This window comes from Malaclemys terrapin, chromosome 6 (genome assembly GCF_027887155.1).
Source record: "Malaclemys terrapin pileata isolate rMalTer1 chromosome 6, rMalTer1.hap1, whole genome shotgun sequence".
NCBI lineage: Eukaryota > Metazoa > Chordata > Testudines > Emydidae > Malaclemys > Malaclemys terrapin.
Genome location: NC_071510.1, coordinates 83,929,363 through 83,956,052, shown reverse-complemented (window position 1 = coordinate 83,956,052; position 26,690 = coordinate 83,929,363). Strand labels below are relative to the sequence as shown.

The 26,690-nt window shown below is 42.3% G+C and overlaps 1 protein-coding gene across 1 annotated transcript in view; it reads left to right on the top strand.

Moving 5' to 3' along the window:
• Positions 1-26,690, top strand: part of MSH3 (mutS homolog 3) — a 200,506-nt gene that overhangs the window by 75,275 nt on the left and 98,541 nt on the right. Inside the window, exon 13 of the mRNA XM_054032575.1 lies at positions 21,731-21,863. Coding sequence (XP_053888550.1) covers positions 21,731-21,863 — 133 coding nt within the window. The remainder of the gene's footprint in view (positions 1-21,730; positions 21,864-26,690) is intronic.

Genomic DNA, 26,690 nt, shown 5'->3' with positions numbered 1-26,690 from the left:
TGCATTGTCCAGCACTTCCTTCAGTCCTCAGGCATGTGTTTTGTTGCGAGGGCTTGTCTGTGGATGCTGCAATGAGTCCAAGAGACTTTTGATGCAACCTTTTTTGTTCGAGCTACAAATCCAGTATACTTCCCCGTCATTGATGTGGCCCTATCAGTGCAAATGCCTAGGCAACGGGACCAATCTATTTCCTTTTCTTGAAAATATGCATTAGTCAGATTGAAGATATCTTCTCCAGTTGTACGTTCTTCCAGTGGTCGGCAAAACAACAAGTCTTCTTCAACCAGACCTTCATTCACATAACGTACAAACAGTAGCAAAATAGCTAGATTAGCTACATCAGTTGATTCATCCAACTGTATAGCATAATATGGACTATTTTTCACTCTCTGTACAATTGTGGTCTCTACGTTATTTGACATGTCATTAATTCTTTGTGACAACGTATTATTGGACAAAGGTACCATGTCAATCCTTTTTGCAGCCTTTTCTCCAAGCATGCAGTGAACTACGTCTTTTATACATGGATCAATCAAGCTCTCTGCTATGGTATGGGCTTCTGATGCTTTAGCTACTCGGTAGCTCACGCGGTATGATGCTTCAAGTGCATTTTCATTATCAGTACTTGCTTTGGATATAAAACTGGTAATGTCACTTTTCCTCTCAGCTAATTTTCGCTTGAAAAAATCAACAGGCTTGTCGAGTTGTGCAGGATGCCTAGTTTCTAAATGGTGCCGAAGTAGAGAAGGTTTGAGGCTGCTGTTTGCTAGAACATCACCACAAATCACACACAGTGGTTTTGGACATTCTTGATCACCAATGCATGTAAAGCCATATTTTATATAATCATCATCATATTTTCTTTTCTTTGTAAGTGACTTTCCAGGACCATCATGATCATTAGACGTAGATTTTCCACAGTGTGGACTTGAGGAAACACTAGCTGATTCTTGCGTCTTTACACTTTCCTTTTTCAGCCACTTATCCATTGAACTTGTGTACAAAAGTTCTAATAAAAACAACACAGACAGACTGCTAACAACCAACAAAGTAGAAAATGAGAAGATTCACTCAAGTCTCACTGAAGCAAAACAGCACGCCAGAGAGAATGACTGTTACAGAGGCACCTTAACACTGCTACACTGGCTACAACGTGATTCCGGCTGGTTTGGCTCCCAAACAGCTTTTCTTCCGCCACAAGATTTCTCCCTAGGAGGGTGTCCTGCGAGGGACAAATTAGCTTGGACCACCCCCCACGTACAGCATTGCTCCTGCTAACTCTGCCCTCCGTGCCAGCTTCCCCTGTCTGACAAAGACAGGAGTCCGAGCTGCCACCTGCAGGTCTGGGGGTCTCAGCTGCCAACCTGCCCACCACAGGTCTCAGGCTACTGGCCCCACACCAGGGCCTGGGCTGCTGGATCCACACTCCCTGTGGCTCCTGCTGCTGGACCCCATTGACCGCCCCGGTCAACTGAGCTCCACTGAGCTTGTGCTGCAGGTCCCGCTGACCGCTGGGGCTCGGGCTGCCGGCCCCAACTGCCCGGCCCTGCTATCCCTGAGGCTCGGGGCTCCCAGCTCCGCCTGAGCGCTGGGGCTCAGGGCTGCCGGCTGCCCCGCTGCCAGGAGTCAGGGTTCGGGCTGCCGGCCCCGCTCTCCCTTGGGCTCAGGGTTGCCATCCCCGCTGGAGCGCTGGGGCTCGGGCTGCCGGCTCTCCCGCTGACGGGGGCAGGGCTCGGGCTGCCGGCCCCAAGTGCCCGGCCCCGCTCTCCCTGGGGCTCAGGGTTGCCATCCCCACCGGAGCGCTGCCCAGCCCCGATCTCAAGGGGCTCGGGGCTGCCAGCCCCGCCGGAGCGCTGGGGCTCGGGCTGCCGGCCCCAACTGCCCGGCCCTGATCTCAAGGGGCTCGGGGCTGCCAGCCCCGCCGGAGCGCTGGGGCTCGGTGCTGCCGGCTCCCCCGCTGACGGGGGCAGGGCTCGGGCTGCCGGCCCCAACTGCCCGGCCCCGCTCTGAAGGGGCTTGGGGCTGCCGGCTCCTCCGCTGACGGGGCTCTGCTCCTCCCCTGACTCTTTGGCTCTGTTTAAGAGCCGAGCACTACGGGCTTCGGGCAGCCCCCATGCCTCCAGACCCTGCGCTGCCGGAGCCCGGGAGGCTAAGTGCCCAGCCGGGGGTGCAGGGTCCGGAGGCATGGGGGCTGCCCGAAGCCCGAGTGCTACCGGCTTCACGGTTTGCCGGGCAGCCTCCAGACCCTGCGCCCCCAGCTGGGCGCTTTCCCTCCCGGGCTCCAGCTGCGCTGAGGAAGTGCCAGCCGGGGGCGCAGGGTCTGGGGGCTGCCCGGCAAACCGTGAAGCCGGTAGCGCTCGGGCAGCCCTTTTCGCGTGGCTGGGAGTGGGAGGGAGGAGGGGGCGGGGTTGGGGTGGGGCTGGGGGGGTTGGAGGGGGGGGAAATGGGCGGGGTCAGGGCCCCGTGGAGGGTCCTCTTTTTTTATTCGTTAAATATGGTAACCCAATATCTTTTATTAAAATAGTTTTAAAATAGTTACTTAATTTCTTTTGTGGCACTCCAGGAGCTCTATATCCTGTTGGAAATTGCTTGTGTGGTTGTCAGCAGAGGGTGCCAGAGCAAAGGCACTGGCTCCACAACCGCTGCAGCCCTAAGAATTGAAGAGGGAAAAGGAAGAAACACATCTGTCTGTTCTTCTTCACAATGGTTTGATAGTGGTGGGACTAGTAGGAAAAGCAGGGGTGTGCAGCTGCTTGGAAGTTTAAAGGCCAACTTCACAGCCTGAAGCAACCTAAGTTCTTTCCTGCACCCCAGCAAAACCAATTTTAGTAGACTGCTGTCCTGGTCTCTGCCTTCCTCCCCGGTGCTCTTTGATTTGACACGGGAAAAGAACGGGCAATGAGAGTCTTTCCCTCCCCAGCCCATGTCTCTCAGCGTGGAAGGAAGTTCTGTGGTCAAACCCGAAAAGAGAAATGTGATCTACAAGTGGAGTCACAAAAGTAATTTTTTTGTTTTGTTTCTCCATTTCTGACTGTGTTTCTTAATTCCATTCCATTCTGCACTATTATTTACGGTGACATGCACACAGGTTCATGCAGAGAAATTATAACTGAAACTCTCTTGTTTGGAATATATGTTGTAATACAGTGGAACAAAAACAAACTTCAAAAACTCAAAAGTTGCCACAAAATGGAATTGTCATCCTCCCAACAGCTCTAGTGAGAAGTCAAATGTAAGGTCATTTTAGGCCTAGAAATGTGGTTGTCATATTTTGTGCAGAGATCTATTATATTGTATATGGTGAATATATTATTATAGTGGTTATATAATTTAAGTGTATAAAAGCACTTAGAGCTGTGAATAGGTGCTTAAACTAGAAATTAAGATAAATATACCATACCAAGTGATTTTTAGTTCAATATGACTATTTCATGGGGTACTGTAGAATCTCTGGCCCATACGTGTGGGTAGCATTGCATTCAAGTGGTTGTTTGGTCTGATTCTGGAAGAACTGAAGGGGTTCTAGATTTCAAGAGTATGTACATGTTAAAGTGATCCAGGAATATGGTAAGGAGAAAGATAATGTCTTTGGAATAAAAATGGAGGGTGAATTGAAAGATGCTTGTTTCAGGCCCATACCATAAATGTGAGTGATGGTTAGCAAGTTATGGAAACGGAATTCTTAGGCAAAAGTGGAAGAGGATGATGGATTAATGAATAGATCTGGTGTGGTGTGTAAATGAAGAGTGGGCAAATTATAGGCATGATTGATGTTGGAAACATAACTAAAATATATTCTTATTATTTATCTAAGGGTTTTGTATTAGTGCCCATTACCATAACACCTGAGTTAATAGATTGGCATAGGTGGGTCCCTAGTGAGCTTTGTGGAGTCTTTGGCTCTTCTCTCTGCCTAAGTTGGGTAGGGTTTTCCTGAGGAAGTGCTGGTGTTTGTTGTAAATACCATTCTGCTTATGGTAGGAAAGATCCATCAAAGCAATTGTTTTGTAGCATGACCCCAGGATGTCCAGACTCTCTGGATTAGTCTAATAAGTTTGTTCCATAGCTGGATCTGATTGAGAATGCGCTATGTTTGGCTGTAATGTGCTGTGTTCTGGGTTTTGAGATTTGCAAATAGACGGAGATGCAGTCTTTAACGTAGCCAGAATTAATATCAGAATCAAGTCCTCAAACTGGAAGCAGAAGTGGACTGTGAGCTAGGACAGGAACCAAGAACACAGGGAGTTTTCATAGTGGCCCAAGCCACTATATTTTTTCTTTATCTTTAGTGATCCCTCTATTTTTTCACTGTGGTTAGTTGTAAAGTTTACAAGTTTCATAGGGTATGTTGGCGTAAGTGGATGAAAATTGTAAAGTATAAATTATTGTGATGTCTGAATTTCATAAATGTGGCATTCACAAGGCTTTTGTCATTACAGTCTCAATTGAAAATACTGCCTGGATATTTTGAAATTAATGAGATCTGTACCTGAATACTGTTGGTACTACTGACCAGACTGGAGGGAGAAATGACTAGTGTCCTGATAACACTAATGCCCTGACTTTTGAAGAATAGCAAAATCAGCAATATACACAAGTCTTCGTCAAACACTGATGCATAGAACAAATTTGAAGTTGGTAAAGCAAGATTGCTTTTATTTGAAGAGACATACTATAGAAATGGCAAGAACAATTTTCCCTAGAAGAAAAACCTTGTAGTTTTCAAAGTTTCCTAACTCAAAAACTGATTAACCAAATTTAGATTCTTCGTACCCGAAAATTATAATGTGGCCTAAGATACTAAAACCTGAGAAGTTTCAAACTAAATGTATTGAGTGAGCAGAGAGAAAGAGGGTAAAGTGGGAATCCAATTTTAAAGTTAGAATGGAAATATTTTTTCAAGCTTAACTGCATCATTGCTCCCTTGACTCCACAGTAAGACAGCCGGGTAGCAGAACAAGTTATTTGAGGGACTTTGTTCACAGCTCACTAGATACCCCTTTCAATACTAGAGTCTCATCTTAAGGGATAATACTGTCAATCCTGTCATAGGATTTAATGGGCTAAATTTTCCTCCTAATCAAAAAGATTCTGTAGCATCACTATCAATATTAAGTACATAAGTGAAGGTTATAACATATTTCTGAGATCTTAAAGTCTGTTAGCATGATGCAACCATTTTCTCTACTAACATGAATTTATTCAGTTTGCTAGCTGTGTTTTTGGTACCATTGTATGCTGTTTCTAGCTTTATGTAAATGCAGTAATCATTCATTCATTCATTCATGGCACAAGTGGCAGAAATACATTTTATTTGTTTTTGAATATAACCAAATGTGCTTGATTATCATTTGGATGTTTTGTATATTCTTTTAACAGATGTGGCGATAAATTCATAAAACTTGCATATTACTAGTAATCATTATAGATCCATTCAAGAATACTGTTTTCAAAAGGCAGCAAGTTTTAGTTATTTAGCGTAAGTGTTTTTTTAAAAAGTGTAATTGTAAAATTGAGAGATGTATTAGATTGCCTTTCTGTGTAGAAAGAACAGGTGAACAGAACTAAAGGAATAGATTAATTTATTATTAGATTACACTGTAATTTCACTGAATTACATAGTAATTAAGGTATGACTCCACCTTTGTTATACTTTTTGATACCTGACATTGTCACTAATGCATATAATCTAAATGTTCACTAATAACTTAAAGTAATTACAGCATAAATGCTATGTAATTCCTGTACCTGGGTTCTAAAGACACTTGTATTAAGTACGAAACCAGAGAAGTGGTAATAGTAATTCCCTTACATAGTTAAATACCTAGTTGTTTGAATTAGTGATAATTACAAATTTACAAAAATCATAACCACATTGTAATTACACTGGAATTGCTGTGTAGCTAAAGAGTGATTAGTCGTTGTATTATTAATCTATTATTATTTGCTATACACATAACACCGAAAAGTGCTTTGATGTTTGACTTCAAATTATGTCTTAAATGAACTGAAAACTCTTTTTCTGAAAAAGAAATGTAACTTTACACAAGAATAAGAAAAGATTAAAGCAAACCAATTTTGCGCAAACCACAAACAGAAAAAAAACACAGGACAATTGAACTAGTTTTCTTCGACTAAAACAATGTGCGTTTCTGGGAAACATTTTGTTCCTTATTTCCTTCTGAAACAGAAAGAGTAGCATCCCACTATTTTTAACCCCACAAACTATTATGCAGTCTTATTCATAAGCTATGTTCTGAAGAAACATCAAGAAAAAACCAGAAAAAGGGTAAACTGAAAAAAGGTGTGAATTAATTAGTCAAAGAAATTGTAAAGTAAAGCCACTAACAAATTAAGTTATGGAAAGTCTTTGTGTATGTAAAACTAGATTCAAAGTGAGGAAACAAATTCTCCTACAATCAAACTAAGTCTGAGGACTGTCAAATCAAAAATATATTGTTTGTCCTAGTTGGTGCTCCTTTATGATTTATTAAAAAAAGGTTTTAAAAACCCCATTCTTTTCTAGCCCTCCCCAAAAGGGAATTAGAATTACCAGGTCCTGACTTCACTCTTTTTGCTGGAGGACTTTTGCCAATTGCAGATCAAGATCAAAACTTGCATTGCACCTCTCCCAATACCCCATTTTAAGGAAAAGGGATATTGAATATTAGATTTTTTGATTATTTCACCAGGAAGAGGGAAGGTAAGACCTGTTACTATGTAAAAAACAGAAACCTTTAGGTCATCTTTGTCATGGACTGGGATATGGGCATCCAGGCCTAATATTTGAAACAATGGGGGCCATGCCTAGTGGTCAGAGCAAAGACAGTCAGAACTGGAGTCAGAACCAGGAGGAGGGGCTGGGACAGGGCGGAGGCACAGCAGGGGCACAACTGGGGACAAGGCAGACTCAGGAGAGATCAAAGCTGTGGCCAGGTACCTGCTGGCCAACTGCTACAGGTGGGCTTAAAAGCGGTCCTGGCAATACCACTTTGCCAATCAGGCGATCTGGTCAATTAGGGATTTCAGCTGCGGCTAGTTAGCTGATCCCAGGCCCAACTGCAGACCCTTAGTCCTGAGAATCTTAACGCTGTACATCATAATGTGCACACACAAATATTTTATTCTGTTTTGCTGTTCACGTCTAACTGTTCAGTTATGTGAATTTAAAATTCAGATATTTTCTTCACCTAAATGGAATATTAGATTTTTTTTGTTTGAATTGTTGTTAAAATTGGTAATCTTCTACCTATATGGCATAATCTGCAGAAAGCAGCATGTGATGTTTTATAGGTTAATGTGTATTGAACTTCTTGTACATTGAATTGTACTGATTGGTTGATTTAATTTTTTTCCCAATTGGCTGTGATATGGCAGATCCTAATTTAATACATCCACTGTACATAGTTTGCAACCATTTCTAGGCTGAAAAAGCCCAAGTTATTTTGGGCAATATAGTGTAAGTAAAAAGAATCTTCTGATAAATTCTCTATTTGAAATTATTTAACTTCTGCATGTACAGTATATAAAATAAAACCTTATATGAAAGAGAGTTGCCTAGATTAGTTATATTTTAATGTTCAGTCAAACCATTATGTTTTAAACCTAATTTATTGCAACCCACATATAAAAATTGCAAGTCATATACAAAATGTAATATTTTAATTTTGCTTTATATAATGTAAAAGTTAGAACTAAGATGACCTATATCACTGGTAAGTAGGACATAATTTAAAAATTTAGTAAGTAACTCAGTATAGCACATTCCTGTGTGATGCCTTTAAATGCAGTATTATACAATGTGGATTTTTTTGGGAACCACATTCACAAATGCTTATTTAGTTATTGTTTAGTTTACTGGACCAATTGCATACCTTGTGGTAGTATAAAATAAGAATATATTTCAGGATTTGATTTTAACCAGTCCCTTTAAAATACTAAACTCTTTCTAAAAATCAATTGATTAGAGATTTTCTCATGTTTATATAGTTTACAGAACAGTTTCAGCATTGTATATGTTGTATTGTACTGCACTTAAATGAAGAGATTTATCATAAGTCATTCATCCAATTTAATCGACTAAATTATTCTAGCTTTTATTTTGGAAAAATCCAGTTTAAAAATCAAATTGCTGACCTACTTGAGACTATGTGAAAAGGACAGAGGAATGTGCAATTGAATAAAAGACCTAAATAAGTATTTTCTAACATGTAGGATAATTTCACATCATCCAGTAATGGCTACCTTCTTTGCAGAATATCTACAAACTTTAGATTTAGGTTTTCCAGTGATAGAAAGCTTATGCAAGTGGTTGTACAAATATAAAAGCAGATTAAGAACCAAGGTATAATGTTGACTATTAATATTCATCTTGGAACAAAATTCTTCCAACATGGTTTAATATCTGATAATTCTACTCTGTTTCTAGTTGACTTTAAAAGAGGCAAAAATGTTTAGAATTTTTATTGAACAGTACATTTGAGAGCACACTTTTATAATATTGATAACGTATTTTTTTTTTCAACCTTTATTTCACACATGGATGGAAGAAAATTCTTTATGGAGTTATATTTTATGATTCAAGAAAGACAAATGTAAAGTACTTCACTTAGGAAGAAACAATCAATTACACACATACAAAACGGGAAATGACTGCCTAGGAAGAAGTACTCCGGAAAGGGATCTGGGGTTATAGTGGATCACAAGCTAAATATAAGTCAGCGGTGCAACACTGTTGCGAAAAAATAAAATAAAAAAATCACCGAACATCATTCTGGGATGTATTAGCAGGAGTGCTGTAAGAAAGACACAAAAAGTAATTTTTCCATTCTACTCAGCACTGATAAGGCCTGTGTTCAGTTCTTGGTGCCACATCGCAGGAAACGTGGACAAATTGAAGAAAGTTCAGAGAAGAGCAACAAAAATGATTAAAGGTCTAGAAAACATAGAAGATTGAAAAAAATGGGTTTGTTTAGTCTGGAGAAGAGAAGACTGAGGGGGCACACATGATAGTTTGGGAGGGGTAGCTCAGTGGTTTGAGCATTGGCTGGCTAAACCCAGGGTTGTGAGTTCAATCCTTGAGGGGGCCACTTAGGGATCTGGGGCAAAAATCAGTACTTGGTCCTGCTAGTGAAGGCAGGGGGCTGGACTTGATGACCTTTCAAGGTCCCTTCCAGTTCTATGAGATAGGTATATCTCCATATTTATTTATTTAAGTGCATAAAAGGTTGTTACAAGGAGGAGGGAGAAAAATTGTTCTTGTTAACTTCTGAGGATAGGACAAGAAGCAACTCAATTGCAAACACAATTGCAGCAAGGGCAGTTTAGGTTGGACATTAGGAAAAACTTCCTAACTGTCGGGGTAGTTAAGCACTGAAACAAATTGCCTAGGGAGGTTGTGGAATCTCTGTCAGAGGTTTTTAAGAGCAGATTAGACAAACACCTGTCAGGGATGGCCTAGATAATACTTAGTCCTGCCTTGAGTTTAGGGGACTGGACTAGAAGATCTCTCAAGGTCCCTGCCAGATCTATGATTCTTGAAATAGAAATCTAGCAAAACATGTTGTGTTTACAGGTAAAAAATAGATCATTTGATGATGTTCTTCTGGCCCTTTCTTATTTGGAGGATTACACCAAACAAACTGTATGGATGCTTATTTTGTGATAGATTACTGGAGCTACAGTAATATAGCCATATGTGAGGATGATTAAAGTACCTATTAACCTCTGAAGGGAGGATTATTTTTGAATATCTGCATCTAGTTTACATATTGAAACCATACAATTACCAGAACAGATTATAATAAATTATTTAAATAAAGTGACAATATGTTTCAAAATGTAATTCTTTTGCTTTAAATCTACCTCTAAAATACATTCAAATAATAAAACTGTTGACTTTTGTTTTGGAGTAGTGTATGTTTATAAATGTACTTTTTGCAATCCAACAATCTTTAATTCAGAAAGGAGTCACAATAGTAGTTTTATGTTATCCTTTGCTTTTCTTTATTCTTCTTTAAAATGGAATTGAGGTTGATGATATTGCCTAGTAAAGTTCATAAATCTCCAAAACTCAAAATATTCAGTTATTTCATCACCATCATTAACATAGTCCAATGTCCTTCCCATCTAATAGTTGTAGTGTAGAGACTCTCACCAGTTGCTGTGCAGAAGTTAAACTTGTTCTTTTGAGTCTATTGTGTAGATTCTAACTGTGTGCTCTTTGGTTTTATTGCTGCATAACCTTTATCAACCCATCCAGTCTGCATTAGGTACATGGCTTTGTCTGTTGCACGTCAGTTACATCCTTGAGATTTGAGTTCTGCTGAAAATGGCCCCTAAATTTGTGAGCAGCTGCAGCATTGTTGATTGTTGCTGCTGCTGTTACATGCAGAGCTTACACTGAATGTCCAGAAGAATGGGAGGAGCATAAATTCATAGAATTTAAGGCCAGAGGAGACCATTAGATCATCTAGTCTGACCTCCTGTGTATCAGAAACCATTACATTCCACCCAGTTATCCCTGTATTGAGCCCAAAAACTTGTTTGGCAGAAGTACATCTTCTGTAAAGGCAATCAGTTTTATTTGAAGACAGCTGAGAGAGAATCCACCACTTTCCTTGGTAATTTAGGTGATAAACTGTTTGAAACTGCTGCACAAAAAGATATAACTTGGCGTGACAGGGCGGACTAGGCCCAAAGCCCCCTTGCTGGAGGCCTCGGTGTCCTGCCACCTAGGAAAGGAAGAAACCTCCAAGCAGTACAGTGGCTTCAGGGGAAGCAGCCAATCAGAGAGGCTTCAGGGAGCAGCCAGTTAGGGCTCAGGAGGGCTATATAAAAAGGAGCTGCAGAGCCAGAGACAGTCAGTTCCTTGTTGGAACCAGAGGAGTTCAGATGGTGCTCCTGGCTGGCCAAAGGGAACTGCAGCACCATGGACAACTCCATGCTGGCAGTGGCTGGGGGATGAGGAAGAGCTTGTAGCTAGCTGCTGGGCCTGACCATAAAAGAGCCCTGAGGTAAGGGTTAAGCATTGGTGAAGGCTGGGGTCATGGGGAAGTGGCTCCGGGAATCGAAGGCATTTTTGTTAAAGGGACATGATGGCATGTGGCTGCTATTCTTAGGGTCCTTGGGCTGGGAACCAGAGTAGTGAGCAGGCCTGGGTCCCTCCCATAGGCCACTGGGGAAGTAGCCTACAGTTGAACTGTGATACACCCTTGGAGGGGGAACTGAACTGCTGAGAGGCCCAGCTGGAGAGCTGGAACCAGAACAGACCAAGAGGGCGAAACCATCACCTCCAGAGAGGAAGCCCTGGGGGGATAGCTCAATACCAGGGCTCGGACTGTTTAAAGAGTGCAGACACACCTGACCAGAAGGGATGCTTGTGAGAAGTGGGTGCCACCCTATTACATTTGAGTTTTACTTTCCTTTTTGTTTGTGAAAGTTGGCCCAACGGTTTCTTTTCTTTAAATGTATATATGAAATAATCACTAGGTGCATATCTTGTATAAGAGTTTTCTTCTACAAAAGCATTTTTTCCAGTTACCATATTAATCCATGAGCAAAATGTGGTTGAATTTTCTTTTTGCCTTTAATTCTAACAGTGTTAATAAGCAAGTCTTGCAATGCTTAAAACATTAAGCATCAAGTTATAGCACTCCATTTAGATTGGTTTGTTTCAAAACCTTTCAAGTAAATCTGATGTAAATTTATTTGAATCTACCAGAATAGCCAACACCTCGTAGATTAGGGGAAAACTCTCTTGTGATATGGTAAATGAACTGACGGAAGTGGAAGGTGAATAGTTGAAACTGGCACTCTCATGTTGCTTCAGGTGTAAACAGGGCTGCTAGATTGGGCCTGCATACTTTGGCTCTCTTTATTCCTCTGTGGAGAGAGAGAAGAAATACAGCTCCCTTTTGGGATTATGGAATATTTTGGGGTCTGTGGCCATCATATGTGTAATGAATGGGATAAGATTTATTTCTGGACTGTATAGGGGTGATGCGATCTCCAGTCACTATTGGCAGAATGAACAGAGCAATTGTAGTCTAGCTTCCAATTTATACAGGATGTGTCAAATCAGGGCCTGCAGCAGAGCCAGTCTCTGGGGAACCTAACAAACAAAGCTGGCCTATAGTAGACTTCCTGATTGGTTGGAGGAGTCAGCAGACTGGCCCTTAAGCCCAGAAGCAGCAGCTTAGCAGCTGCTCAGAACATTGGCCTATGACTGCGATAGCTCCTGCATCAGCTTGTTCTGAGCCTTGCTCCTTCCGTATTTCACCTGTGGGCCCAGCCTTTCACCTGGCTTGCCTAACTCCAGATAACCTGGTCCTGACCCTTGGTTCCAATTCCTGACTTCTTTATCAACTTCTATTCTTTCCTCTTTAGTAGGAGCTAGAGAATACCCTTTAACAGATCCTCCCTTGTGAGATGTCTTTGTCCAAGCTGAGTCCTACTTTGCAACTGTTGGCTTCCCCCCAGCCCTTTAAAACTCCCCCTGTTGGCTTTCCCCCAGTGGCTTAAAAACTCCTCTATGACTTTTTAAATTTTATATGCCAGCAACCTGGTTCCATTTTGGTTCCGATGGAGAGCCATCTTTCCTGTATAGGTTACTCCTTTCTCAAAAGGTTCCCCAGTTCCTAATAAACCTAAACCCCTCCTCTCTACACCATTGTCTCATCCATGTATTGAGACCCTGCAGTTCTGCCTGCGTAACTGACCCTGCACATGAAACTGGAAGCATTTCAGAGAATGCTACCATGGAGGTCCTACATGTCTTGAGAGATTCATAACCTGGGCACCCGGCAGGCAGTTAACCATGCGGTTCTCCTGATCATCATAAAGCCAGCTATTTATATTTTTAATGAATCTAGAGCCAGGATCTGAGATCTTTCTCTCAGGGCACCACCACAGAAGAGACGAATGGCATTTGGCCCACTAGCCGCAACAAGGCCACTACCCATATACCAGGCCATACTGACTCTGCTGGGGGACCATTATCTCAAGTGTCCTGTGGCGGGTTCCCATCCTGAAGGTCCAGGAAGGGGAGGAGATCAGACCTCTCGAGGTCCCTTCCAGTCCTATAATCTATGAATCTATGAATCCCTCATGACATCAGTATCCAGACCACTGACACTAGAGCCAGATGGCACTCAAGAGCTAGGAGCAGTGGAGGAATAACTACATACCCAGTCTCCACTGAAGGAGTCACCATTGTCACCCAGCAGGTCACACAAGCCCCCACTCTAGTGGTCAATGACTTTAAGACATTTCATGATCTCCTAGTTTGCACTGTGAAGACCTTTGGTATCAAAACAATGGTCATACAAGAGAAGTGACAAAAACTCTTTGACATCTTGACTGCATCAACCCCAGCCAAGATTGTTCTTCTTTTAAATGAGGGCATATTAGAGCTGAACAGAGGGCTCTTGCGAACTCCAGCCACCATCCAGCACACATCCACATGCATGGAAAAATGCTAACAGATGCCCCTGAAAAACTTTAAGTGCTTTTATTTCCATCTAAATCCAGGGTTATTGGTAGTTGCAGCAGAGCAGGAAAAAATCTAAATTAATGCTCAAGGACCACAAAAAGCTAGATCTACTTCTCCACCTCACAGCAAATCTGTGTGGCAATCTGTCAGGCTTTGTTTGCCAAACATAAGTTCCTGCTTATCAAAAATGCAAGGGAGGAGTTGAAGGAGATTATCAGAGAAGGATAAATGGTTGCTGGAATACCGTACAGTCAAGCTAGGGATGTCTCCGATAAGACTTATAGTCAGCACTCTGACTATGAGGTGAGCTGCCTGGTTGTTAGCATCTGAGGTATTGGGAGAGATCCAGGACAACATACAAGACCTCTTGTTTAAGTGGAAAATATTGAAAAAAGTGTTCCATTCCCTAAAGGACTCAAGGCCACCCTGAGATCGCTGGGTATATACAGAAAACCCTAGAAATATCAGCTTCAACAGAAACCGTGTGTTCACACATACTGACAGGGAAGACAGCCAGAACACCCATTGTGGAAACAATCACAATGCTCCACGAGAGGCCTGTCATCTGCCTCCTCTTTCCCGCATCCCACCTCGTCATCCAGACAGCATATTTGACAGGACCATCTTGACTACACCAGAACTAATCAGGAGCCAGTGTTCAGGTGCTGCCTTGCCGTGTTCCATCAGGCATAGGGCAGTATAACCTTGGACAAATGAGTGTTCATTTTCACTTCCTCCCCACCACCAGCAGATCCAAGGAACCTGGTCCCCAGGCAACACAGAATAACATAAGAATGTCTGGGAGCTTAGCATCATCAGACTCTTGTATCAGGTTCCTGCCTGTCCTCTGGAACCCAGGAGTGGAAAACTTCACAGACAGCTACTAAACAAAGGTTGCATGTTTCTTGCCTCCTTTTGTCAGGAAGTCATCAAGTTCTGGACTTGGTGCTATCAAAACCAGGTGACCCCAATGAACCTTCACTCCTGGGAGTCAGCAGCAATCTAGTAGACTTGCTGCAAAGGTAGTCAGTGACCAATCACAAATGGCTTCTGCATAGATCTGTCATGGAACTGATATTCTACATTGGGGATCTCTTTGATAGAATTGTTTGCCACCAAATATCAGAACTTGGCTACAGATTTGGACTGAGCCTAGGGTCATTATCAGATTCCTTCCTTCTGAATGACTACAGTTAAATCTCATGCTTCAGTCAGCCACTTCAGGAAGAAATCCACCCCCCGTCCCCAGTGTACAGTTGGCGCTTGTATGTATTCTATTTCTTAATCTTCTGAAGCATCAGAGATTGGCCACAGGTGGAGATCGGACACCAGCCGGAATGGATCCACGCTTGCTACAACATCTCGAAGAACCATGGTTACTCTAGGGTAAGTAACCATTCTTTTTATTAACTCTTGATTGTGAAGATAAACTTCTGAATTTATGCAGACATCCTGAAACAGTAGCCCTGATAGGTGTGAGCAATCTGATTCATTTCAGTGGAAAAAAATAACTCTGATGCCTCATTATATTTTATATTAACTATTTTATTGCTCATCATTTTAGTAGATGTATCCAACTAATCCATTACAATCAGGTGATATAGAAGAGAAAGTTACAAAATGCCTCTTAGTTTTGAGGCCTACAATTTGCTGCCTCCAACCTCAAATTATCTTAGAGGAATGGAGTACTGGTAGGTAAGGGAGAGAATAAAAGGACTCTCTTTAAGTTAAAACAACTGAAATCCAAAGGCTGCAGCGGAGGGCTCATTTTGCAACTAACATCATTTGCAGCTGACAAAATACGATTTTTCAAACACTTAAGAATGTTAGGGTTTAGTAGGGAAATGGACTTTTTGATTGCAGCTATCATGGGAATTGGGGTTGTCACTTGCCACTGTCAGAAGAGCACAGGAATCATGGCCTGTGTCTGTGTGGTGAAAGGTTAATATGGTGACAGGCTAGCATGGATAATGTAGGAGTTGGTGGGGTGGGGAAGCAGGAGTGGCCTTAGCTGTTTTGCTGGCTAGGGGAAAAATGTTTTTGGCATCTGCTTTAACCTCAGCCGTCTGACCAAGCAGCAGAGGAAGAAAGTAAATTCAGCTGGCCAGAGCGGAACAGAAATGGTGGACCAATCAGAGCAGAGCAAAACAAAAAAACAAAACAACCCAGAATTACAGCACTCTCTGGAAGTTGGCACCCAAGGTGACAGTCCTGCTTGCCCACTCCTAGAACCAGCCCTGGGGGGAAGAATTGCTGAAAAGAAGTGTGGCTGCAACAAACCTGTTCTTCATGGACACTGGACCAGCGTGAGGAGACTGAAGGAGACTCTTTTAGAGATTCATGTACAGGTGGAGGAATGTTAAAGTTGGAAAATGTTGCTTAGCAATGTATATCAGCAGGTGAAAGTATATTTGTGAAGACTTTTTAATAGACATGGTTAGTTTTTTTTTTTTAGATGTGAAAATAGTTGTCAAAAACAAGGGCTCTGTCATTTACTTGCTGTGAAAAGAAACAATGGCTCTGTCTTAAAAATATACTAGGAGACATAATCATAGGATTAGAAGGGCCCGAAAGGGTCATTTAGGCCAACCCCCTGCCAAGTTGCAGGATTTGTTGTTTCTAAACATCCAAGACAGATGGCAATCCAGCCTCTTTTTGAAAACCTCCAGTGAAGGAGATTCCATGACTTCCCGAGGCAGTCTGTTCCGTTGTCCTACTGTTCTTACAGTTTGTAAGTTTTTCCTAAGATTTAATCGAAATCTCCTATCCTGTAGCTTGAAGCTATTTCCCCTTTTCCTGCCCTCTATGGCAAGAGAGAACAACTTTTCTCCATCTTTTTTTATGGCAGCCTTTCAAGTATCTAAAGACTGCTATCATGTCTCCCCTTAATTTCCTCTTTTCCAAACTAAATATACCCAGTTCCTTCAGCCTTTGCTCATATAGCTTGCATTCCATCCATTTTAATTATCTTTGTTGCTTGCCTCTGAATCCTTTCAGTTTCTCTTCATCCTTTCTGTACATTGTTGATCAAAATTGGACACAGTACTCCAGCTGAAGCCTAACCAGCGCTGAGTAGAGCAGTACTATCACCTCCTGTGATTTGCATGCTATGTCTCTGCGAATGCAACTGAAAATTGCATCCCCTCCCCTTTTTTTTTATTTGACAACAGCATCGCATTGTTGAGTCATGTTAAGGTTGTGATCCACCACAACTCCCAGATCCTTCTCAGCAGTGCTGCTGCCGAGCTAGTTCTCCCCTATTCTGATTTGTGCCATTGTTTTTTCTTCCCTAAGTGTAGGACCTTACATTTGTCTCTATTGAATTTCATTTTCTTATCTATAGTCCAGTTCTCCAATTTATCAAGATCCCTTTGAATTTTAGTTCTATCCTCCAAAGTGTTTGCAACCCCTCAGCTTTGTCTCATCATAATGATATGAAATATAGCCAGTTTGAATATGAAGGTAGACACCACAAGCAGTAAATTGTTTTTCTTGATTGTACATTGCCTGCCTAAAATCATTGGTTCAAAAAGGCCAGTGTTGGAGTTGAAATCATCACTGACATCACATTTTGAAGTTCTGCAGTTATAGCAGTCATCAAGGCCCTTCATCACTGGAGATTTTTTTCTTTTTTTTTTTTTACATTTGTATGGTAGAAGCAAATCAGACACGGTCAGCTGAGAAGTCTACAAATTGAACTCTGACCCAATTGTCTGCCAACAAGGGGTAACAGATTTTTCTGAGGACATTGCTTTGAAGTTTGAGGATGCAGCAAAGAAAGGGATCTACTTCTTGCTAGTATCATATTAATGTGTATTGATTGCACATCCATATCTGACATGCTCATTTTAATTTGTGTATCAATGGAATTTCAAGTATATGGGTCTTGCAGGTGCTAGCTTCCTTCAAGGCCAAAGTGCCCTGATCTTGAATCTACTGGAAAGTATGGAATCCTGGTATTTCCCTGAATTTGCAACAGATCTGTAGTGATCTTCTTTATTGATCTGTAGTGGCGATTGGCATGACAGATTTATTATTTCTGTAATATATGGGTTTGTGTTGTGCTTTACCAAAAAAAAAAAGGTCCCTTTCCCAAAAAGTTACAATCTCAGTGAAGTATCAGAGGGGTAGCAGTATTAGTCTGAATCTGTAAAAAGCAACAGAGGGTCCTGTGGCACCTTTGAGACTAACAGAAGTACTGGGAGCATAAGCTTTCGTGGGTAAGAACCTCACTTCTTCAGATGCAAGTAATGGAAATCTCCAGAGGCAGGTATAAATCAGTGTGGAGATAACGAGGTTAGTTCAATCAGGGAGGGTGAGGTGCTCTGCTAGCAGTTGAGGTGTGAACACCAAGGGAGGAGAAACTGTTTCTGTAGTTGGATAGCCATTCACAGTCTTTGTTTAATCCTGATCTGATGGTGTCAAATTTGCAAATGAACTGGAGCTCAGCAGTTTTTCTTTGGAGTCTGGTCCTGAAGTTTTTTTGCTGTAAGATGGCTACCTTTACATCTGCTATTGTGTGGCCAGGGAGGTTGAAGTGTTCTCCTACAGGTTTTTGTATATTGCCATTCCTGATATCTGACTTGTGTCCATTTATCCTCTTGCGTAGTGACTGTCCAGTTTGGCCAATGTACATAGCAGAGGGGCATTGCTGCCATATGATGGCATATATAACATTGGTGGACGTGCAGGTGAATGAGCCGGTGATATTGTAGCTGATCTGGTTAGGTCCTGTGATGGTGTTGCTGGTGTAGATATGTGGGCAGAGTTGGCATCGAGGTTTGTTGCATGGGTTGGTTCCTGAGTTAGAGTTGTTATGGTGCGGTGCGTGGTTGCTGGTGAGAATATGCTTAAGGTTGGCAGGTTGTCTGTGGGCGAGGACTGGCCTGCCTCCCAAGGTCTGTGAAAGTGAGGGATCATTGTCCAGGATGGGTTGTAGATCACTGATGATGCGTTGGAGAGGTTTAAGCTGAGGACTGTAGGTGATGGCCAGTGGAGTTCTGTTGGTTTCTCTTCTGGGCCTGTCTTGTAGCAGGAGGCTTCTGGGTACACGTCTGGCTCTGTTGATTTGTTTCTTTATTTCCTTGTGTGGGTATCGTAGTTTTGAGAATGCTTGGTGAAGATCTTGTAGGTGTTGGTCTCTGTCTGAGGGGTTGGAGCAGATGCGATTGTACCTCAGTGCTTGGCTGTAGACGATGGATCGTGTGGTGTGACCGGGGTGGAAGCTGGAGGCATGAAGGTAGGCGTAGCAGTCGGTGGGTTTTCGGTATAGGGTGGTGTTAATGTGGCCATCGCTTATTTGTACGGTGGTGTCTAGGAAGTGGACCTCCCGTGTAGATTGGTCCAGGCTGAGGTTGATGGTGGGGTGGAAGCTGTTGAAAGCATGGTGGAATTCTTCCAGAGTCTCCTTCCCATGGGTCCAGATGATGAAGATGTCATCAATATAGCGTAGGTAGAGAAGGGGCATGAGTGGACGAGAGCTGAGGAAGCGTTGTTCTAGGTCAGCCATAAAAATGTTGGCATATTGTGGGGCCATGCGGGTGCCCATAGCGGTGCCACTGGTCTGGAGGTTTATATTGTCACCAAATTTGAAATAATTGTGCGTGAGGATAAAGTCACAGAGCTCAGCAATAAGTTGTGCTGTGTCATCATCAGGGATACTGTTCCTGACAGCTTGTATTCCATCTGTATGTGGGATGTTTGTGTAGAGAGCCTCTACATCCATGGTGGCTAGGATGGTGTTTTCTGGGAGGTCACCAATGCATTGTAGTTTTCTCAGGAAATCTGTGGTGTCACGGAGATAGCTGGGAGTGCTGGTGGCATAGGGTCTGAGTAGGGAGTCCACATATCCAGACAGTCCTTCAGTGAGAGTGCCAATGCCCGAGATGATGGGGCATCCAGAATTTCCAGGTTTGTGGATCTTAGGTAGTAGATAGAATAACCCCGGTCGGGGCTCTAAGGGTATATTGATTTGTTCCTGTGTTAGTGTAGGGAGTGTCCTGAGTAGATGGTGCAGTTTCTTACTGTATTCCTCAGTGGGATCTGAGGAAAGTGGCCTGTAGAATTTGGTATTGGAGAGTTGTCTGGCAGCCTCCTTCTGGTAGTCAGACCTGTTCATGATGACAACAGCACCTCCTTTATCAGCCTCTTTGATGATAATGTCAGGGTGGTTTCTGAGGCTGTGGATGGCATTGCGTTCTGCACGACTTAGGTTATGAGGCAAGCGATGTTGTTTTTCCATAATTTCTGCCTGTGCACGTCGGCGGAAGCATTCTATGTATAGGTCCAGACTGTCATTTCGACCCTCAGGAGGAGTCCATGTGGAGGAGTTCTTCCTGTGTTGTTCGTGGGAGGGTATCTGTGTATCAGTGCGCTGTTCAGTGTTATCATGAAAGTATTCTTTGAGTCGGAGGCGGCGAAAGTAGGCTTCCAGATCACCACAGAACTGTATCATGTTCGTGGGGGTGCTGGGGCAAAAGGAGAGTCCCCGAGATAGGACAGACTCTTCTGCTGGGTTGAGTGTGTAGCTGGATAAATTGACGATATTGCTGGGTGAGTTAGGGGTACCCCTGTTGTGGCCCCATGTGGCAGGTAGGATTTTAGACAGCTTACGGTCCTTTTTCCTTTGTAGAGAGGTGAAGTGTGTAATGTAGATCTCCTGTCTTACTTTAGTAAAATCCATTTGTGTGGAGGGTTGGTTATTTATGAAAGTCTCCAGGTTGGAGAGCTCTTTCTTGATGTTTTTCTGTTTGCTGTATAGGATGCTGATCAGGTGGTTCCTCAGTTTCTTTGATAATGTATGGCATAATCTCTCACTGTGGTCTGTGCAGTATGTAGATAGCAATGGATTTTTCACCTTCAGTCCATTTGGTACTCAGTGAACAATATCTTTTGCTGCACCAACCTCTGTTGGTGAGAGACAAGCTTTGGAGCTAATACAGAGTTCTTCAGGTCCAATACAAGATACTATCTCACCCACCTTTTCTCTTTAATATCCTTCATAAATGATAATATCCATACTTTAAAAAAAAATCCCTCAATATTATTCTGTCCAGTATAATTGTGGAAGACTGGTTGCGGTCACCCCTAGAGATGAGATTCTAATAAGTGTTTAAACGCCAATAAACTAAAATATGTTAGCTAACATGTCTTTGTTTTATTTTAAGCATCTTTATCCTAATCTGGACAGGGACTTTTATGCAAATTAGGTGGAACCTTTAGGATCCTGGCAAGTTGTCAATATGTCCATCGTGCCGCAGAGGATATGCGCCACTGATATAGATGTGTGGATTGTGGTGCACTGTGGTCTGTTTTGGAAATGTGGATGGGGTACGGTAATGAGATGTATAACACAAACATGGAGAGTAGTTGGGGATATAGGAACAGAGGTAGAGCTGGAAACTTGAAAGCAACTTTCTTTTGTTTTAAGCATTTCTTTAAAAAAAATATAGAAACATTATTTTAAATGGAATTATAATCTCAATGGTCAGTATTCCTTAAATTTATTTTTCCTGAGAATTTCCTTAGTGATTGAAGTGCATGCACTGTTTTCATGCTCTTAAAACCCAAGAGTATGAACAGAGTTTGTATGTAACTTCTATCAGACCTGTATTTCTTCACCCCTACTCCAAAGTCACAACTTCTAAAGGTTGTGTCGGGGGAACCTAGAACTTCAATGGAAAGCCTCAAATGTGGTTCTTGAGTGGTGGGGGAAGAAAAACAAGCTTTTATTCAGTCTGAGCAGTACCATATTTGAGGCTTCATTAAAGTAATAAGATACACTGATAAAGTCTATGTGATTTTAAGGTGCTGTAAACTTCAGATTGTAGGTCTCGCTAAAGTTATAAACTCTACCACCATAGCCTATGGGGCTTGTCATAGTTGTAAGAAGCGAGCCTGGCACAATTCATATCAGAACAGAGTCCAGTGGGAATCACAGTACATGCTGCTCCTTGTTTCTGCACTATTCAGTGTAACCAGAACAGTGAAGGCCCTAGAAGTGTGTAGGCAACCTTGACAACCCTACCCCATGGAGCTCTGGGGAAATTATTCCCAGAATGTGTTCGAGATTTTTGATCATTTTAATCATGCTCAAATATAAGTAATGTCTTAAACATTTTATGTTACTTTAAATATGATAGCATGGGCTTAGCCATAGTCCAAAATGTTGGACAACCACGTTCCCTCCTTGAAGAAGTTGGAATTTTCATTACAGATCTCATGATTGTTGTTTTACAGTGAAATAAATGCCCGACTTGATGCTGTGTCTGAAATTCTCCTGTCAGAATCCAGTGTGTTTGGTCATATTCAGAATCATCTGTGTAAGATGCCAGACATAGAGAGAGGACTCTGTAGTATTTATCACAAAAAGGTAAATAGTTATCTATCAAATGCATTATCACCAACTCTTGTTTTCTAAATATTTGTCAGTATGCTTAAATGTGCTTTCATAAGTTTTACAGGAAATGTTTAAACATATCCACTTCAAATTACTTTTTCTTAACTTTAAGACTAAGTTTCACACAATAGCAGGATAGGAGATAAAATAACAAACATTCTTTCCTTTCAGTAGAATCTAGTTTTACACCAATTGGATCGATAATATATTGTTTTAAGCAGAAATGCCATATCAGTATTAGATAACAATTACAAATTTTGGTCATGTCACTGATGCAAAATATATAGATTTCTTTGGACATATGATATCTGTTGGGTGCATTAGCAGGTGAGGAATCATATGCATTCAGTTGTTCCTTAAAGCAACACATTTTAAATGGTGTATGTTTATCTAAAATCACATCAATAAGTGAAAACTACTTTGCTGTAGTTAAATGTTACTGTTTTCAGTTGAATGTTAATATGTTTATAAAATCTTTAATTTAGATCTTGCTTGAACATTTTAATAAAAATTACTTGTAATGAGACACTGCTGATTCTTAGTTGAAGCAGGTTAATGTGCTAATAGCATGTGTGCTGTACTTCATGTTCTTTTATTTCCCCATTATATTTTAGAGAGGTTGGCAATTCTTTTTGGATAAAAATAAAAAAGTGGGCAGAGGGATAGCAAAGTTATAATTTCAGTAGATGGTGTGGTGAAAAAGAGAAGTCTTTTTCAAAATTTGAAAGTCAGCACTTGAATAACTAGTGCCCCAATCCTGCAATGTGTTATGCCCATGCAGAGACAAGTGGACTTCTGTGGGTGACTGCAGAGGGCTACCCATATGCAGTGCTCTGCATGGTTGGGTTCAAATCACAAGAGTGCAAGGCACTTCTCTTATTTCTAAATTAGTTGAATATATTGCAGGAAAAAATACTAATCCACTAGAAAAAGCTGGTTCAAATCCAGCTATTCCTGGATCACATTAACTCAGTCTGTGATAAATATGCAGACGTTTCAGTGGCAACTGCATTTATCCAAGGCAAAAACATCACAAATTTTAGATCAACAATATTAAATGCAGATTTAAATAATTGTTCCTTTCTAGCCTGGTTAACATGAGCAGTCACAGAGGAAAAAAATGGATGCAATGGCCTTACAATGAAATACCTCACTTTTTCTAAACCAAAAATAGTATACCATCATTAAGAGACCCAAAGGTAGCAATTAGAATTCAAAAGAGGGGTGATATTGTATAGTCACATAAAGTGCATTTTTAGGTCCCATTTTCTCATTTGAAAAGCTTTTCACTTGGATGATAACCTATAGTTGACAGTGGCAGTGAGCAATGGATCTCTCTGACCCGCTTTCAGGGTTTGTTGAAAACAGTTTGGCTGCTAGTGTACTGTTTTTAACAGTATTCAAGAAAGAGCACTAGACATTGCACATCGATATGGTGTCTTGCATACTTTCTGCACAACAGCAGCCAAACCATTTTCAGCATTGGTGGAGAGGTTGCCATTGTTCACAGCCATTGTCCGCTGTGTCTGTCATAGAGATCACGGAAGTCATGGATTCCGTGACTTTCCATGACCTCTGTGACTTCCGCAGCGGCCGGTATGGCTGGTTCCAGGGCTGATGATGGTTTGGGTGGGGAGGGGGCTCAGGGCTGGGGGTTGGGGTGCGGGGTGGCGCTTACCTGTGGGGGGGGGAGGGGAGGAGGGGTTGTCCCAGGAGCGGCCAGAATGTCCCTGCAACTCCAAGGCGGAGGGGCCAGGGGGCTCTATGCGCTGCCCCTGCCTGGAGGCACCATCCCCGCAGGTTCCATTGGCTGCAGTTCCCGGCCAATGGGAGCTGGAGAGCCAGAGCTCATGGTGGGGGCGGTGAGCGGAGCCCCTTGGCCTTCCCTCTCCATAGGAACTGCAGGGACATGCCGGCCGCTTCTGGGGAGCTGCGTGGAGCTGGGTAGGGAGCCTTGCCAGCCTCTCCAACTCCCCCCTCACCCCCCCCCCAGCACCAGCGGGGGTCCCGGGCCACACGCTGCCGCCTGCCCCTGCCCCCAGCACCAGTGGTGGTCCTGGGCCACCCCCCCGAGAGCAACCGTGGCCCCCTGGCCCAAGTTTTAGTTCGAGTTATATAGTACAAGTCATGGACAGGTCATGGGTCATGAATTTCTGTTTACTGCCTGTGACCAGTCCATGACTTTTTTCCAAAAAATACCCATAACTAAAATGTAGCCTTAGCTATGAGTTATTGTTCTAGTGTTTAATGGATTTCTAGTTAATACTAAAGTAGGGTTACCATATTTTAAGGGTCCAAAAAGAGGACACTCCCCGGCCCCGCCCCAATTCCGCCCCTTCCCCTCCCCGGCCCTTCCCGGCCCCGCCCCAACTCCGCCCCCTCCCCTGGACACTTCGCCCCCCTGCCCCTCCCCCTCCCCTGCTTCCCGCAAACATTTGATTCGCGGGAAGCCTGAAGCAGCAGGCAAGCTGGGGCGGAGAGGCGCAGCCCAGTCCGGCCCCCCTGGCCAAGCGGCTCCCTCCGGCAGCCGGCCGGCCCAGGCCAAGAGGCTCTGGCCCCGGCGTCTCCCGCCTGGCTTGGCTCCCGGCCGAGCACTGCCGGCCCCTGGCTCCGCACCGCCCAGCCCCGCACCGCCGGCCCGGCTCCACACCGCCGGCCCGGGTCCACACCGCCGGTCCCGGGCCCCGCAACGCCGGCCCTGGCCCCCGGCCGATCACCGCCGACCCTGGTTCCGCACCGCTGGCCGAGCACCCCCGGCCCAGCCCCCAGCCGAGCACTGCCGGCCCCAGCGGCTCCAGCCCCCGCCAAGCATCGCCGGTCCCTCCCTTTTTTCCTGGACATGTCCAGCTTATTGGGTTTTCCTGCCGGATGGGGATTTGAGGCCCAAAAAGCCAGACATGTCCGGGAAAATCCGGACATATGGTAACCCTAACTAAAGGTCATTCAAAGTTAGTTTAAAATTATCATTGTGTAATCTAGGGAGGATCTTTAACAGACGCTGACTTCCACCAAACCTACTTCATATACATTATTTATTTTTTCTTACTGTTTTTCAAAGCTTCTGATTTATAATAAAGGTGAGTGTTATCTTTCATTGAAAAAAAAACTGTTGAAGATAGAATCCCACTTACATGGAGCCCAATTTTTTCAGTATTACATTTCTGTTCCAATTTATACTTTAAATGAACCAGTTTTTCAAAGGTATCATATTTAACTGTCAGTTTTCAGCATTGTTGCTAAAATCAAACCAGAGTATTATGCAGTAACAACCTGAGTAGGTAAATAAGGGGTATTTTCATTATCTCTCAGAAACTATTTACCTATAAGCCTGCTAGCAATAAAATAGTATCTAAAAGCTCAGTTCTCCAAAGATACCAATCCCAGTGGATTCACACTCTTGGACAGTATGTGATCAGGCAGGAATCTAGATTCATAGATTCCAAGGCCAGAAGGGACCACTGTGACCATTTAGTCTGACCTCCCATATTACATAGGCCTTAAAACTCCCCAAAATAATTCCTAGAGCATACCTTTTAGGAAAAACATCCAATCTTGATTTAAAAATTATCAGTGCTAGAGAATCCACCATGACCCGTGGTAAATTGTTCCAATGGTTAATCAATCTCACTGTCAACAATTTACGCCTTATTTTCAGTCTGAATTTGTCTAGCTTCAACTTTCAGCCACTGGATCATGTTATAGCTTTCTCTGCTATATTGAAGAGCCCATTATTAAATATTTGTTCCCTCCATGTAGATACTTATAGACTGTAATCAAGACCCACTTCTCTTTGTTAAATTAAATAGATTGAGCTCTTTGAGTCTTTGACTATAAGGCATGTTTTTCTAATCCTTTTATCACTCTCATGGCTCTTCTCTGAACCTTCTCCAATTTATCCTTCTTGAATTGTGTGCACCAGAACTGGACAACAGTATTCCAGCAGTGGTGGCACCAGTGTAAAAAGAGGTACAATAACCTCTTTATTCTTACTCAAGAGCCTTCTATTTATACATCCCAGGATTGCATTAGCTCTTTTGGCCGCAGTGCCACACTGGAAGCTTATGGTCTGCTAATTATTCGCCACAACCCCCAAATCTTTTTCACTGCTACCTGGGATAGAGTCTCAGATCAGGGTGGATTGATTTAAACCACCAAGTGGAAAGCCTCAATTTAATAATAGATTTTAATCAACTTTTCCATTTTATTTCAGTTATTTTCTAAAGAAAGGTGCATTCTCATTGCTTGACATAACCATGAAAACATGTTGATTTACAACTAAATAGAGCCTTTACACTAGATTTAGTACATATTTTTGCTTCCTAGGAGGGTACACTATAACTATATACATTTATTTAAGCAATTGTGTAGCTTATTATTTTCATATTCTTATTAATTGTACATTTTTAGTATGCTAGAAAATGGTGAATGATATATTGCTTTATTTACTAGATAATTAACTTTTTGCTCACGTTTTGTGTCAAGCTGCATTAGGATGGTAACTGGAAATTAATTAAACACACAAAACAACATATAACATTTATTTTTATTAAACAAAACAACCTTAAGCATTTTGGATACAACACACGTTCATATTGACAACAAAATTATAATAAGTTTAGGCCTTTAATATATTTTTAATTAAATTCAAGATTTAATTTTAAACAGGTTTATTTTTTTAAATAAAAATGTATTATAATTTAAATTAAAAAATCATATTGAAATTATTTTTAAAAATCTGATTCCTTTATTTAAAAAAAAATCATTGATTTTTTTTTTTCCCCCTGTCCACCTTGTCTCCCA